General features: G+C 42.5%; 1 protein-coding gene across 2 annotated transcripts in view; it reads left to right on the top strand.

The window, feature by feature from the left end:
- The window catches only part of LOC124544802 (UDP-glucosyltransferase 2-like), a 130,535-nt gene that overhangs the window by 92,346 nt on the left and 20,211 nt on the right, over positions 1 to 17,978 (top strand). For both annotated transcript variants that reach the window (XM_047123487.1, XM_047123486.1), the window contains exon 3: positions 5,354 to 5,937. In XM_047123487.1, the coding sequence (XP_046979443.1) occupies positions 5,354 to 5,937 (584 nt within the window). The remainder of the gene's footprint in view (positions 1 to 5,353; positions 5,938 to 17,978) is intronic.

The raw sequence follows: 17,978 nt of genomic DNA, 5'->3' as shown, positions 1-17,978 counted from the left end.
TTACCAGAACCAGATAGCTTAGCAATAGAAATACAGCACCTACAATCAGTGTTTTGCAAGTGTGGATACACAGTCAAACAGATTGAGAAGGCCCTTCAACAACCCACTCTGCCACATGTTGTAGAAGGAGAGCAAGATAAGGCAAAGACTGTGGCATACCTGCCCTGTGTGGTATTTGTTTCAGCCAAAATCAGCAGGATTCTGAAGAAGAACAATATCAAATGACTGTTCTGTCCACTTACCAAAATAAGAATGCTACAGGGAAACATGAAAGATGACCAAGGACTATGAAAACTAGGAATTTATAATGTACTTTGCGACTGTTGCATTTCATACATTGACCAAACAACTAGGGCAGTGGACATCAGATAAAAGGAACATCAGAGGCACACCTGACTAGAACAGGGAACTAAATCAGCCATTGCAGAGCACTGTGTGGAACTCAATAATTCCATGAACTATGGTGAAACAAGGGTCTTGTACAAAGGCCCAGATACTGGGACCATTTTATAAGGGAGACTAGAGAGAGAAAGGTGTCAGAAAACCTTGTGAACCGCGACACTGGGTACCAACACAGTAGAGCCTGTGATCCTGCACTGGAGTTGCTGAAAACGCAATGGGGGCAACAGCAGAACTCCACAAACACAGGAACTGAGGATGTGCATAAGGGGAACAAATCCCAGACAGAGCACCAGGTGCACCAGACTGAAGGTGGGACATTGCAGGGAGCTTCTAGTGGGAGCAGACCACAAAGAGGTCACCTAGTACAGCACAAGACTGAAAATAGAACACCAGCATGCAGATGGGTGCATGGGACTGAAGACAAAACACCAGTGCTCAGCCTGGTGCACCGGACCAAAGAGGGAATGCCTAAGGGTGCTGTTAGCAGGAGCAAACTGCAGACAGAACGCTTGGAACCTACCTTAGAGGGGGAAGAACTTAGGTATAAGTACAGGACGTGTTCCACTCAACAAGCAGTCTCAGGCAGCACCTGATGAAGATAATCAGTCACATTGTTGAAGTATCATGCAAGAATGGTGCTGTTATCTGCCATAACATGCAATGCCTCAAGATACATAACAGTTTATTAAACTGTACGGTTGAGGTTTAGCAGTGTAGGTGAGCTGTATATTCAGGCAACAATTTGGTTTGCTTAATAAACTTCAGAACTACTTTGTGTGGCTACGCTGGGAATTACATATTTATGGCTACAGTTGTCACATTTGAAATTATGATAAAATATGCAAAATCTTAATTAGCATCTTAACTGACTGATGAATGCTATCATTTGGTCCAGAAAATTTGGGGCAACAAATGTTTAGTGAGTGACTTGGGAATTAAGCTGGTATAGTGGCACAAAAGGGAAAAAAACAGGTATCCAGACTTCAGCACTGTCTGTTAATCAGGCTCCAAAAAATTAAAACATGTTGCAGTCAAGTCTGGAGTCATAGCTTCCTGATGGGATACATGAGTATTTCTGAAACTACTGATTGGATCAATCAAAATATATCATTACAATTATTTGTTACTTTTAATTAAAATGGTTTCCAGAAGAAACTAAACACATTACTGTACTTACAATCTTCAAAATCATCCTCTGAATCATAAGTATACATGAAATGTACAGCAGAGTCCCGCTAATCTGAACATTCGGTTAATCCGAACATGATAATGTTAGTTTAAGTATGGAAAACTGTGCAGTAAACTGCTGTACATACACACTATTTTAATTTACACAGTACAGTTAATATGTATGAGAAAAACTGGCAAGAAAACATTAGGTTTAAACAATGAAAGAAAAGCTGTCAAACTTACTAAAACACAGTGGACATTTTATCCCTACTTTCTAGATGACAAAAACTCAATCAGTGTTTTTTGGTGTAATGAAGATAGTCTGTTATATGACGCATAGTTGCACCATCGTCTCATAAACATCAAATCAGCAGGTGTAGTAGTGGGTTGTTGCTCCAAATAACGTAGTGCGAGGTCAAGGGCTTCTGCTGCGTCACTGCAAGGCACCAGCTCTCCTTTGTCACTTTCAGGCTCATTGTCACTTCGTCACAGCAGTCCACTTCTTCCTGGTCTTGAATCACAGCAGCAACTAAATAAGCGTCAGTAAGGTTCTCCACACATGCCCCATCCGCTGCCAACCACTCATCTACATCTCCTTCACTAGCTTCTTCACATCCAGGGATTGTGTGGTGTCACCGCCAGACACCACACTTGCTAGGTGGTAGCCTTTAAATCGGCCGTGGTCCGTTAGTATACGTCGGACCCGCGTGTTGCCACTGTCAGTGATTGCAGACCGAGCGCCGCCACACGGCAGGTCTAGAGAGACGTACTAGCACTCGCCCAGTTGTACAGCCGACGTTGCTAGGAATGGTTCACTGACAAATACGCTCTCATTAGCCGAGACGATAGTTAACATAGCCTTCAGCTACGTCATTTGCTACGGCCTAGCAATGTGCAATAATCCTTTGCTATATATATTGTGATGCCTGTACCATCAGACCAATGTTCTCCAATTATGGATTAAAGTTATGTATTACATTAACTACGTACTTTATTTGCTACTATTAATTCCCTTAACTGTTCCAGACCTCACGCCAATCTGCGTGAGCTTAAGCGTGCATTTCGGCCTCCTTTAGCAACACGGTGTTGGCACTTCTGCCAACACTTCAGATTGTCTGTACCATTTGTAGTAGATTTTCCTCTTCATTTTCAGCTAGGTTGTCCTGAAATTCAAGAGATGTCTACAGTTTCCTCCACAATTTTCTCAGAGTATTTTCTGAAATATTCAACCTGCCAATAAACAACATCCTTCACATTGGTCCTTTTTATTTTTTCCACTAAAGGAATGCTATCATCTTGGATCAGCATTCTTAAAAATTGTTTTCTGTAAATCAGTTTTAATGTTTGCAGTATGCCCTGGTCCATTGGCTGTAGAAGTGGTGTAACATTCCACGGCAAAAACTCCGCCACAGTTTCTCCATCACAGAATTCCTCAGTGCTGGAGTCAGATAGCGTGTTATCAATCAAAAGGATTGCACAGCGAGACAAATGATTTTCCTTAGAAAACCATCAAACAGAGGAAACAAACTGGCTGTGAAACCATCTTTGAACAGCTTACCATCCATCCATGCTTTTTTCTGGTTGTGATAATATACGGGCAGGGACTTCACGTTGTAGCTGTGGGCCTAGCAGATTTGCCATTCAGCATTAAAGGCAGCTTGTGATTACCAGTAGTGTTGCTGCATGCTAATAAAGTCACACGATCTTTGCACATTTTCTGCTTTTGATGCCAGGCTTTTTGTTGGCCATGTCCTAAAATTAAGGCCAGTCTCGTCAGCATTATAAATTTGTTGGTGAGAATTCTCTCCTTCTCTTATCATTTTTTCAAACTCATCCAAGTATTCCTTTACTGCATCACAGTTAGAAGAAAGCTTCTCTCCAGTAATTGTTAGCTGGCGGATTCCATGACTTTTTTGAATGTGTCCAACCAACCTGTACTCGCACTAAAAGATTCATCACCATTCATTAACTTGTTAAGGTAAACAGTCTTCTCCTGAACCAGCGCTACACTCAAAGGAGTTCCCCTTTCTCTTTCCTGCATAAACCAAAGGAAAAAAGCTTCATCCACTTTATCTTACTGGGACTGTGTCAAAATTCTGCTGAATTTCAAGTGTTTTTCCCAAAGACGTTGCACGGGACTGTTCAAGCTTCACTCAGTTCTTCTTCCAATCCAAATGGTTTCTTTACCAAAACCCAGTTCCATTGCCAGTTTAGATAACTTTTCACCATTGTCCATCCACATCAAAACATTCAGTTTTTCTTTGAGAATTAATGTTGTATGTTTCCGTTTACTCATGACGAAAATACCTACACCACTACACCTGAATGAATACAATACAACTGTTATGCATGCCAACAATCAATAACTAACATAACCAATGCTTTGCGAGCCAACTGGCAGTGCACTGACCTCAGACACTACGAAGGTCTCAACAATGCACAACGACAATGGCAGGGAGTGAGAGTGAGCCATTGTTCCCACACTTGTTCCCATTTATTACCATGGTGTACCTACTTATCTGCTTGGTATACTTCATTCTAGAAACTTGTCACCATAATTCCAGCTAATCCAAACAAATCAGTAATCCGAACAAGGTCTGCTCATTAGTTCAGATTAGCGGGACTCTACTGTAGTTGTAATAATATTTTTAAAAACAAAGATGATGTGAATTACCAAACGAAAGTGCTGGCAGGTCGATAGACACACAAACATACACACAAAATTCAAGCTTTCACAACCAACGGTTGCTTCATCAGGAAAGAGGGAAGGAGAGGGAAAGATGAAATGATTTGGGTTTTAAGGGAGAGGGTAAGGAGTCATTCCAATCCCAGGAGCGGAAAGACTTACCTTAGGAGGAAAAAAGGACGGGTATACACTCGCGCACACACACACACACATATCCATCCGCACATACACAGACACAAGCAGGTAAGTCTTTCCGCTCCCGGGATTGGAATGACTTCTTACCCTCTCCCTTAAAACCAACATCCTTTCATCTTTCCCTCTCCTTCCCTCTTTCCTAATGAAGCAACCATTGTTTGCGAAAGCTTGAATTTTGTGTGTATGTTTGTGTTTGTTTGTGTGTCTATCGACCTGCCAGCACTTTCGTTTGGTAAGTCACATCATCTTTGTTTTTAGATATATTTTTCCCACTTGGAATGTTTCCCTCTATTATATTCATATCTGTAATAATATTTGATAGATTTGGGCATACACTACATACAAACAATGCAGAAATCTAGTTTCAAATAAAAAAATTATGAAGAAAGTTAATTGCTAATAGAAGAGCAATAATAACAGGTGGAAGAGTCCCAGCGTGCTCTATTACACAGTCAGCAGACTTCAGTACACTACCTGCTTATGCTTCCAATGAGTGAAACAAACAAGATTTTAAAGGATCTTGCATTCAGGAACCGATGAAATGTAGGGCATACAGCATGTTGGATGTTTCAATAACTGGAAATGTGGTTAACATATTCTTACCCTCTTCACATACAATATTGTGAGTCCACCATTCAGAATTAAGTATAGATGTATTTTAAAGTAGGCAGGTTTTAAAATTTGCAATACATGAATACTTCAATGTTGTTTGCTAAACTGAAGACCCACCCCACTTACTATATTAACCAGGAATAACGTGTATGAACATCCATGTGGGTAGTGTAGACAGTATTGTTTAATTTTTGGCTTATTTTACACATATGTTCATCAAAATGCAATGTATGTCTTATACAGGACTATAATTAATCAAAGGTGGAATTTTGCTCTTTTCTGTTACAGGAGTAAATTTCTTGGATTTTGGCAAGCTTTCACACCAACAGCAGTTCCTTCTCATGTTCAAGATAGGAGAGCAATTTTGTCAAGAGTTAATGGAAGATGAAGGTGTGCAAAGCCTTATTAATTCACAAGATGAGAAGTTTGAGCTCCTGATAATTGAAGCTTTTTTCCATGACTGTCTACTTGCTTTTGCACACAAGTTCAAAACTCCCATTGTTGGAGCATGTGCTACTGGAGCTGGTGCTACATGGACACATGCCATGGTGGGGAACCCCTACCCTCTGTCCTACCTCCCTGAGATAGGGGTTGCCTACACAACCAATATGAACCTGTTCCAGCGGACATACAACATTTTTTCTGCTCTCACGTTCAACGCCTATCGCCATTACTTTTACCTTCCAGCTCTGGACCAAATGGTCCAGAAGTACTTCAAGGATCCCAGTATACCTCCTTTGGCAAAACTGGAGAGCAATACTTCTCTCATGTTACTTAACACTCATTTCAGCTTTGACTACTCCAGGCCCTTAGTACCAAATATAATAGAAATAGCAGGCATGCACATTAAGACACCAAAAAAACTTCCACAGGTAAGTTATATTTTCTATACATCATTAATATAAAAACTTTAAACGCAAGAAATATCTTGCTCCTGTTACTGTACTTAGTTTATTGCTTAAAGAAGCTATGTATCTTCTTTTTCCTTAGATTGTAGTTTCCAGAAATGGCAAAAACTGCAAAGAATTTTGGAGTGATACGCATTTTGCAATATTTAAACATTTAAGATTTAGGTTTATCATTGAATCCTTAGTATGGAAAAATAAGATACATTATGCGACAATAAATGGGAATGACTTAAAAGAACCACAAGAAAAAAATTAAACAGTTAGTATATGTAAGAGGCATCATTATCTGCTTATGGCTGTACAAATGTTTATTCTGCTATTGCAGTTTTGACATTAGTCCACTATCAAGCATTTACATACACAGCACTTTACTTATCAGCAAAATACAATGGGAAGACAACAACAGTAAGAACACCAAACTTGGGAATGTGCCAACATGCATGTACTTACAGATTTTGGAATAAAAATTTAATGTATACCAGAGAGTTGGAAAGATGCATTAGCAAGTTATAACACATTCCCAAAATGCACTTTAAAGAAGTATTCATATTTGTATTAGATAATCTAATGAGTACTACTTTTTCCTCTTGTAACTTGATGGCTAAAACAATTGGCTGTCATTAGTATTTCTTTTCAGCAAGGAAATCTTTTTATAAAGAGATGCTACGTGTTCTTCATCCTCTTATATTTTCATTTGTTTCTTCAAGATTTTCATCATGCCAACTGACATCAGTTCACTAATATTTATGATGAATGCTTTAATTTAATTCAGCATAATATTCTGCTATATTTCTAATATAATTTACTTGAAACTCTACCCTTAATTTTAATGGCTGCCTTGTTCTATTTGAGATTTACTTCTCTTTTTTTTTTTTTTTTTTTTTTTTTTTTTTTTTTTTTTTTTTTTTCATACAAGCAAATTTTGTACTGTCTGACAACGTATCAGCATTAAACAATTTCTCCTTTTGCCTATGGGTACTCCTGTACATCATAGTAGACAGTACTAGAGACACACTTTTCAATTATATACACTTTATTAACAGCATCTTTACACAAAGCTCATGGAAAATAATAACAACAACATACAAAACATGGCTACAATAGTCAGAAGGAAAAGCAAGTTAAAGTAGTTCATCCTCACAGAGGTGGAGGTCGACTCGTGCCAAGTTGACTGCCACCACAGAGCCCCCTGCCCCCATAGTGCAGAGCACGGTGGAGGTCATTAGACGGAGGAGCTCCTGATGTGCTGAGAGACAGTGTCACCAGCTGTCATGAGGGGAAGGTGGAGCTGAAGTTGTTTTACAAGACAGGAGGAGAAGAGGAAAGCACGTAATCTTGGTGACAAAAAGGGGAGCGGAGGGGACAACATGCACAGGTTAAGGCTGTGCTGGCTCTGAGCACTATGGGAATTAACATGAATGTGTGAGATGTGTGAGCGCACACGCTCATCTATTGTGCATAGAGTGGAGGGGGAAGAAGATGAGAGCCCTCAACATACTCTGTGGGAAAGACCAACGATTCACTGTACAGTACCTTGGCTAAAGATGATTGAAGATCCTCTTTGAAGGCGGTGTATATGCCCAAGAGGACCCACAATAATGCTTCCACTCAGCCACTGGCATGACACACAAGCACCACTTTCAGAGTATTGCTAGAATTCCACAAGTCTGTTACTTTGTGAATGGTAGGCAGTGGCACAGAACTTGGCAGCACAACATAGATTACAGAGCTTAGTGCATATGAGTGATCTGAATTGTCGACCCTGATCTGTTGTGATAGACAGTGGGCAGCCGAAGTGGGCCACCCAGGTGTGAATGAAACCACAGGCTCCTGAGCTGGCTGATATGTTGGTGAGAGGGACAGCACCCACCCACCAAGAGGAGGTAGCACATGTTGACTGACATTGCTACATTTTCAGGGAATTCACATGCACACACAGCTGTGGCAGTCACTTTTGATGTGCAGAAATATAAAATGCTCAGTAAGTAGACACGTAGTGGCTTTGATATATGGGTCAGCCAGGTCGTGAATGGCTTTGAAAACTGTGAGTTGCAGTGTGGAAAGAACTATGGGATGCAGTGTCCCGGTAGACGTGTCACACAATACTGGAGTATCTGATGCAGGTAGCTGTCAGGATTTCACTATAGAGGACATATATGAGTCTTGTAACAAGTTCTGTACTTTGGGATTTTGCTGCTGCATGTGAGCCATTTTGTCCAGGTCAAGTGGTAAAGTAATGGTGTTAATTCTCAACAATTAGTCTGCGATGATACTGTCAGCAACTTTGATGTAACGGACATTCATAGTCTACTGAGAAATGAGGTCCATATGTTGAACACAGAGTAGTCACTAGCATCTGTGTTAAAAGAGATGCATGCATTGGTTACAGGGTGTGCAAGTATGACAACATTGGAGAGCACGGCATTGAGATTTTTAAAAGCTTGTAACATAGCACCCAACCAGTTCATTCTATGTAATCTGGAAGTGTTCTAGCCTGCTAAAGCATCAATGAAAGGGCTTTAAAGTGAGGCAGCATCAGATATATGGCACTTGAAAAAGTTTATCATACCTAGAAACCTGCAAAGATCACAGTAGGTTTCAGGTAGCAGTAGGTCAGGTAGATGAAGTGACATGGTCAGAAGTTGGGCGAATGACCTCAGTGGTAACTTCATGATCAAGGGAGGTGATGCTAGTGTGGTGAGTTTTATTATTGTTAATTCTGACACCAATTGTCTGCAAGGACTTGTAACCCATGTTCATCACTGGAAGAGGAAAAGATAAGGATGTCATCTACATATGCATAGCAGAATGATAGCGATAAAAGTAGAGAATCAATAAAGCACTGTCAGCTGTGGGTGGCTTTTTTCCTTCCTTAAGGCATGAAGCCATGTTCCAGTAGGCCAATTGGTGTAATGATGGCTGCTTAGGGGACGACGTCAGCATGCATTGGTATTTGATGCTAAGCCTTGCGACAGTCTATGATCCTAAACACATGCATGCCATGTGGCTGTTGTACAAAGTCTTGGATGTGTGGAACAGGACAATTGTCAGTTGTGTGTGTGATCAGTTTGCAGTAATCTCCACATAACCTGTAGGTACCGCCTGTTTTAGGGACCGGGTGGATAGGTGAAGACCAGGTACTAGAGGAGGGGTGGGCTATACCAGTGTCTAACAGTTCCTGCACAGTGGCTCGGGTGGTGCGGTTTGTTATCCGTCAGGTGCCTTGTCTTGTAATGAGTGGGAGGGACTTCATTGGTCTTTAACATATGACAAGTGTCATGTGAAATAGCCATGAGGTGTGAAAGTGAGAGGGAAGTTTGGGGGGGGGGGGGGGGGTGCCGAACATCACACGCAACATTGATACAAGAAGAGTCGTCTGCTGAATGGCAGTGTGTGTGTCGTTGGTCAGATGTGTAGCATCTGGTATCATGGCAGGAAGAGCATTGACCATGTGACTTGCATGCGTCAGGTTGTTGGAAGCGTCCGCGACTACCTGATGGAGCATGTTGTTGCTCGCATGAAGGACATCTATGTCACAACATTGGAGTAAGAGCTCAAACGAGGGAGTTGGCAAGTTGAGCTGTCAGAAGTATACACTCAGATGATGGATGGACAAGTGTATCACAGTGAGACAAAGGGGCTGTAGCCAGTAGAATGAGGGAACATAGTATAAGTGTGCCAGAAGTGTGATGCAATAGCACAAATGACTGGTTGTCCAGCGAGAGGCCAAAGTGCTTAAGGAAGTCAATTCCGAGGACAGGACTCTCGACATCTGCCATGTGGATGGCCCATGGGAACTGCAGATTTGGAGTGAGCTGCAGCTGTAGCATGGCTGCGCCATGGGCCTTGTCTGAATTATTGGCCTCATGGAGTGTACCAGGTGATGGGAGGATGCTTGATGGAGTGAGAGCATGCTGAATAACACTTGCTTCCACATCAGTGTCAATCAGGAAGCCTGTGTTGGTTAAAGTGTTAAGCAAATAGAAGCGTCTAGACGTGAGGTGGTTGTTGGATGTTTACTGACTTTGACGGCGGCACCCTGGGGAAGAATTTCAGGATGTGGAGCCTACTGCAGCCCATGTGGTGAGTTTTCCATCACACACAGGGGGTGGCAGTTACAAGCAGCATCCCCAGAGTTTGTGTTGAACCAACATACACCATGTGATCAAAAGTATCCGGACACCTGGCTGAAAATGACTTACAAGTTAGTAGCACCCTCTATTTGTAATGCAGGAATTCAATATGATGTTGGCCCACCCTTAACCTTGATGACAGCTTCCACTCTCACAGGCATACATTCAGTCAGGTGCCATTCTTCACAGAGGGCTGCACTGAGGATTGGTATTGATGTAGGTCAGTCAGGCCTGGCATGAAGTCAGCATTACAAAACATCCCAAAGGTGTTCTATATGATTCAGGTCAGAATTCTGTGCAGGCCAGTCCATAATAGGGATGTTATTGGCATGTAACCACTCTGCCACAGGCTGTGCATTATGAACAGGTGCTTGATCATGTTGAAAGATTCAACCACCATTCCTGAATTGCTCTTCATCAGTGGGAAGCAAGAAGGTGCTTAAAACATCAGTGTAGGCCTGTGCTGTGATAGTGACACGCAAAACAACAAGGGGTGCAAGCCCCCCTCCATGAAAAACACTACCACACGATAACACCGCCACCTCCAAATTTTACTATTGGCGCTACACACGCTGGCAGATAACATTCACTGGGCATTTGCCATAGCCACACCCTACCATCGATTCCCACATTATGTGCTGTGATTTGTCACTACACACAACGTTTTTCCATGGTTCAATTGTCCAATGTTTATGCTCCTTTCACCAAGCGAGGTGTCGTTTGGCATTTACCAGCGTGATGTGTGGCTTATGAGCAGGAGATAGACCATGAAATCCAAATTTTCTGACCTACCACCTACCTATCATAGTACTTACAGTGGATCCTGATGCAGTTTGGAATTCCTGTGTGATGGTCTGGATAGATGTCTGCCTATTACACATTACAAACCTCTTCAAATTTCGGCAGTCTCTGTCAGTCAACAGACGAGGTCGACCTGCATGATTTTGTGCTGTAAATGTTCTTTCATGCTTCCACTTCACTATTGTATCAGATAAAGTGGACCTAGGGATGTTTAGGAGTGTGGAAATCTCATATACAGACATATGACACAAATGACACCCAATCACCTGACCATGTTCGAAGTCCGTGAGTTCTGCGGAGTGCCCCATTCTGCTCTCTCACGATTTTTAATGACTACTGAGGTCGCTGATATGGAGTACTTGGCAGTAGGTGGCAGCACAATGCACCTGATATGAAAATCGTATGTTTTTGGGGGTGTCCGGATACTTTTGACCACATAGTGTAGCAAGTAGGCAGGATGGGTAGTAGGACATGAACTTCCAACACCTGTCTTTGCGATGCACAGGGAACTGTCAAGAGTAGAAGGTGAGGAGTGGGGAGGGGGATAGGGGAGGGAGTGCAAGTAGTGTGGCTGGTCTGCCGCTAACTGGCTGCACTGCTTCATTGCTTGATGTGTAAGATCTTGCATAACTTACTCTGGGTGGGCAAGGAGGAGGGATAGCCCTATCTGTATCAGGACTGCCAATGCAGGAAGCAGAATCAGGTCTTGTAGAAGTGACAAGCCCATGGTGTCACATGACTCCCAATCAGGAGACGTGAAGGCAGCGTGGAAAGCAACGTTTGACATACTTGAGATGACACTCTGTATTGCACTCAATTATAGAGGTTGGCACACGGCATCCAATGTGTAATATGGTGATGACACCCTGATCGTGGAAAACATTGTTGACAACAAACAGCAATAGTCACTGAGGAAAGTCAACGCAGCATAAAAATGCACAATAATGGAGTCATCACTGGGTACTCCAGTACTACATTGTAGCAGAAAGGACTAGAGACAAATTTTTCAATAATATACACTTTATTAACAGTGTCTTCACAGAAATCTTGTGGCAAATAATAACATTGGCGTACAAAATATAACTAAAAAATGCACGCAAGGATGAACAAGTCAAAGAAGTTCTTTCTCACAGAGGTGGTGGTTGATGCATGCTGAGCCAAAGAGCTGCCACAAGATTTATGATGAATATTGCAGTTTAATTTAGCATAATACTCTGCCATGTTTCTAATATGATTTTCTTGAAACTCCATCCTTAATTTTAACTGTGGCCTTGTTCTATTTGAGATTTTCTTAACATTTTTCTTTTTGGTACAAGCACATTTTGTATTGTTTAAGTGCCTGTATTAATCTCCTCTTGTCTACTCTGTATAATCTTGCTGCTTAATATGATCTAATACACAACCCCTTATTTTTACATAAATTCTTATCATTGTGAATATATTGAGGAAATTGCAGATAAAATGGCAATACTCATCACAAAATATTTTACATGGATAGCATGCCAGTTGATGCACCAACATACATTCTGATGAGGAGGGAGAAAAGAGCTCTGCAAAGAGGCACAGAAACTGCTAAGTAATGACAAATCTCACTACATGACAATAATGAGGCTCTTAAATGCAAAAGTAAGAGAAAAACTAAATGATGTTTCTTCAGTAGGCAACTGGGTATTATAGCAGAAATGATAGGGGTCAAGTAGAAACAGAACTTCCTGAGGACAACAAGTATGTCCTTAAGACAAACTGTCCAAAGAAAATTCATATAAACTGGACTTTATAAGGACAAAAATGGAATAAAAATTAACTGACAAAGTAAGGTGGTATTTCATGTCTACAACCATAGACATAATTGCAACAATGCCATTGTTTATTTAAAACAAAGCACTTAATGTTTCAACAAGAGAGTTCTATACAGAATAATGGTTAAATTTACTTATCTGTTGTGACATGGCCATTGTCTTGGTATTTTCAAAACTGCAGGAGCGAAATGCTGTCTTACAGCACTAGTTGTCATGTATTTTCCATTTTCATAATCGTGTTCACATCAATTACTGCTTTTTTTTCCAACATTGCCCAGATCTGACAACAACGGACTAGCAAACAACTGACTGTCTGCTAGCTACTTCCTTGGTCTAGCACCAGCCTTTATATCAAAGTTAAACAATACACTGAATTAACAGCACCATTAGGATATGATTCTTCAGTTTCTCCCGGTGTATTTGTTGCTTGAACAGTCCACGGGTATACCGCCAGTTCATAGTGCCCGTTGGACACTATGAACCGGCAGTATACCCGTGGACTGTTCGAGCATCATTAGAATACATAATTTTACAAAATTATACTTAGAAATTATATGTGCACAACAACTTGACTGTGTTAGTAGGTTTACAATTAAAAAGTAAGGATTTGACATTATTTGTTCCCCTGTACCATGTCTGTTTTATACAGAATTTTGTAAAATGTGAATTGTAAACAATTAATTTTTAAATATGTAAATTTCTAATAAATTTCTGTTACTGTGATTAGTAACGTTTATGCATGTCCCAAGTGTTGCGATTACACAACAGAAATAAGAACATGCATGAAGTACTAAATATTTTATTGCAAAAAGAGGTCTGATATTCCATGCAAGTCCACAGTACAAAAGCTATTCCTAGACAAAGATACAAAACTTGATTCATCCTGAGAGCAGAGTTAAAGCAACTATGAGTTCTTAGAGTTGCGAAATGAGAGAATCAAATGTGACTATACGGTTTCAAGACCTTTTCAAGTCTGAGACATCTGTGATTATACATATATATATATAAAAACAAAGATGATGTGACTTACCAAATGAAAGTGCTGGCAGGTCGACAGACACACAAACATACATACAAAATTCAAGCTTTCGCAAGAAACTGTTGCCTCATCAGGAAAGAGGGATGGAGAGGGAAAGACAAAAGGATGTGGGTTTTAAGGGAGAGGGTAAGGAGTCATTCCAATCCCGGGAGCAGAAAGACTTACCTTAGGGGGAAAAAAGGACGGGTATACACTCGCGCGCGCGCGCACACACACACACACACACACACACACACACACACACACACACACACACACACACACACACACACACACATATCCATCCACACATATACACACACAAGCAGACATATTTAAAGACAAAGAGTTTGGGCAGAGATGTCAGTCGAGGCAGAAGTGCAGAGGCAAAGATGTTGTTGAATGACAGGTGAGGTATGAGTGGCGGCAACTTGAAATTAGCGGAGATTGAGGCCTGGTGGATAACGGGAAGAGAGGATATATTGAAGAGCAAGTTCCCATCTCCGGAGTTCGGATAGGTTGGTGTTAGTGGGAAGTATCCAGATAGCCCGGACGGTGTAACACTGTGCCAAGATGTGCTGGCCGTGCACCAAGGCATGTTTAGCCACAGGGTGATCCTCATTACCAACAAACACTGTCTGCCTGTGTCCATTCATGCGAATGGACAGTTTGTTGCTGGTCATTCCCACATAGAATGCATCACAGTGTAGGCAGGTCAGTTGGTAGATCACGTGGGTGCTTTCACACGTGGCTCTGCCTTTGATCGTGTACACCTTCCGGGTTACGGGACTGGAGTAGGTGGTGGTGGGAGGGTGCATGGGACAGGTTTTACATCAGGGGCGGTTACAAGGGTAGGAGCCAGACCGTAGGGAAGGTGGTTTGGGGATTTCATAGGGATGAACTAAGAGGTTACGAAGGTTAGGTGGATGGTGGAAAGACACTCTTGGTGGAGTGGGGAGGATTTCATGAAGGATGGATCTCATTTCAGGGCAGGATTTGAGGAAGTCGTATCCCTGCTGGAGAGCCACATTCAGAATCTGATCCAGTCCCGGAAAGTATCCTGTCACAAGTGGGGCACTTTTGTGGTTCTTCTGTGGGAGGTTCTGGGTTTGAGAAGATGAGGAAGTGGCTCTGGTTATTTGCTTCTGTACCAGGTCGGGAGGGTAGTTGCGGGATGCGAAAGCTGTTGTCAGGTTGTTGGTGTAATGCTTCAGGGATTCCGGACTGGAGCAGATTCGTTTGCCACGAAGACCTAGGCTGTAGGGAAGGGACCATTTGATGTGGAATGGGTGGCAGCTGTTGTAATGGAGGTACTGTTGCTTGTTGGTGGGTTTGATGTGGACGGACGTGTGAAGCTGGCCATTGGACAGGTGGAGGTCAACATCAAGGAAAGTGGCATGGGATTTGGAGTAGGACCAGGTGAATCTGATGGAACCAAAGGAGTTGAGGTTGGAGAGGAAATTCTGGAGTTCTTCTTCACTGTGAGTCCAGATCATGAAGATGTCATCAATAAATCTGTACCAAACTTTGGGTTGGCAGGCCTGGGTAACCAAGAAGGCTTCCTCTAAGCGACCCATGAATAGGTTGGCATATGAAGGGGCCATCCTGGTACCCATGGCTGTTCCCTTTAATTGTTGGTATGTCTGGCCTTCAAAAGTGAAGAAGTTGTGGGTCAGGATGAAGCTGGCTAAGGTAATGAGGAAAGAGGTTTTAGGTAGGGTGGCAGGTGATTGGCGTGAAAGGAAGTGCTCCATTGCAGTGAGGCCCTGGATGAGCGGGATATTTGTGTATAAGGAAGTGGCATCAATGGTTACAAGGATGGTTTCTGGGGGTAACGGATTGGGTAAAGATTCCAGGCGTTCGAGAAAGTGGTTGGTGTCTTTGATGAAGGATGGGAGACTGCACGTAATGGATTGAAGGTGTTGATCTACGTAGGCAGAGATACGTTCTGTGGGGGCTTGGTAACCAGCTACAATGGGGCGGCTGGGATGATTGGGTTTGTGAATTTTACGAAGAAGGTAGAAGGTAGGGGTGCGGGGTGTCGGTGGGGTCAGGAGGTTGATGGAGTCAGGTGAAAGGTTTTGTAGGGGGCCTAAGGTTCTGAGGATTCCTTGAAGCTCCGCCTGGACATCAGGAATGGGATTACCTTGGCAAACTTTGTATGTGGTGTTGTCTGAAAGCTGATGCAGTCCCTCAGCCACATACTCCCGACGATCAAGTACCACGGTCGTGGAACCCTTGTCCGCCGGAAGAATGACGATGGACCGGTCAGCCTTCAGATCACGGATAGCCTGGGCTTCAGCAGTGGTGATATTGGGAGTAGGATTAAGGTTTTTTTAAGAAGGATTGAGAGGCAAGGCTGGAAGTCAGAAATTCCTGGAAGGTTTGGAGAGGGTGATTTTGAGGAAGAGGAGGTGGGTCCCGCTGTGACCGAGGGCGTAACTGTTCCAGGCAGGGTTCAATTTGGATAGTGTCTTGGGGAGTTGGATCATTAGGGGTAGGATTAGGATCATTTTTCTTCGTGGCAAAGTGATACTTCCAGCAGAGAGTACGAGTGTAGGACAGTAAATCTTTGACGAGGGCTGTTTGGTTGAATCTGGGAGTGGGGCTGAAGGTGAGGCCTTTGGATAGGACAGAGGTTTCGGATTGGGAGAGGGGTTTGGAGGAAAGGTTAACTACTGAATTATTGTGGTGCCAGATTGTGTTGATTGGAATTTTGAGGTTTTGGAGGGAGTGGAGCTGGAAGTGGGAGACTGAGTAGGTGGGAGAGACTGGGTTTGTGTGCAATGAGAGGTGGTTGAGGTTTGCTGGAAAGGTTGTGAAGGGTGAGTGAGTTGCCTTTCCGGAGGTGGGAAACCAGGAGATTGGATAGTTTTTTGAGGTGAAGGGTGGCATGCTGTTCTAATTTGCGGTTGGCCTGTAGGAGGATGCTCTGAATAGCCGGTGTGGATGTGGGAGAGGAAAGATTGAGGACTTTTATTAAGGATAGGAGTTGATGGGTGTGTTCATTGGCTGAGTTGATGTGTAGGTGAAGGATTAGGTGGGTGAGGGCAATGGATTGTTCAGTTTGGAACTGGTATAGGGACTGATATATATATATATATATATATCATACACACAAAATTCAAGCTTTCGCAACAAACTGTTGCCTCATCAGGAAAGAGGGATGGAGAGGGAAAGACGAAAGGATGTGGGTTTTAAGAGGGTAAGGAGTCATTCCAATCCCGGGAGCAGAAAGACTTACCTTAGGGGGGAAAAAAGGACGGGTATACACTCGCGCACACACACACATATCAATCCATATATATCATGTGGTCTACAAGCTAAGCTGCAACCACTGTGCTGCATTCTATGTAGGCATGACAACTAACAAACCGTCTGTCCATGAATGGCCACCAACAAACTGTGGCCAAGAAACAAGTGGACCACCTTGTTGCTTAACACGCTGCCAAACATGATATCCATCATTTCAATGACTGATTCACAGCCTGTGCGATATGAATCCTTCCCACCAACACCAGCATTTCTGAATTGTGCAGGTGGGAACTATCCCTGCAATACATCCTACGTTCTGTAACCCTCCTGGCTTCATCCTTTGTTAGTTGCTGTCCTTACCCATCCAGCCTCTTCCCTGCTCCCATTCCAGCACTAAACAGCCGTCATTTCAACACCACACCCAGTCTTTCTTTTTTTCCCCCTCCCCTACTACTCCACCCCCCCCCTCCCCACCTCACCCCTGCCTGCCATTGGCCGAAAGCTATAAGTGTGAAAATCTTTTTGTTGTGCCTATCTGTGACTCAACATCTCTGCTATATGGTGAGAAGCAACTTTCCTTCTCATAATATTGTCAATTAACAAAATCAAATTTTTAAAAATTGCTTAAATGCGCATCTCATAAAGAAATGTATTTACATATGAGTACTTAAAATGAAACTACATGTTAGGTGTTACATTGCAACAGGAAATATATAATAAGATTTTATGTGCCTGTAAAGTGTAATTTTGCTTACTTTTATTGTATACAGAGTGCTTCACAATGCATGGTATGCACTTCCTAGTGGTTGCAGAGGGAACTCAGTAGATCCAGTTTTACATAGGAACCCATGTCCAGAAACATCACCCAACAACAAGTATCAGAGTTATAGGTGCCAGTGCCTATAATTGTACATGTAAATGCAGGGTGATTCAGAGATGATGTTACAAATGTTCTAGCATGATGGAGAAGAATAAGGTTCATTGTGCTGGAAACAAAAA

The sequence above is a fragment of the Schistocerca americana genome, chromosome 8 (assembly GCF_021461395.2).
Source record: "Schistocerca americana isolate TAMUIC-IGC-003095 chromosome 8, iqSchAmer2.1, whole genome shotgun sequence".
Classification (NCBI taxonomy): Eukaryota; Metazoa; Arthropoda; class Insecta; order Orthoptera; family Acrididae; genus Schistocerca; species Schistocerca americana.
The sequence above is the reverse complement of the archived record's forward strand: the minus strand, read 5'-3'. Positions and strand labels throughout refer to the sequence as shown.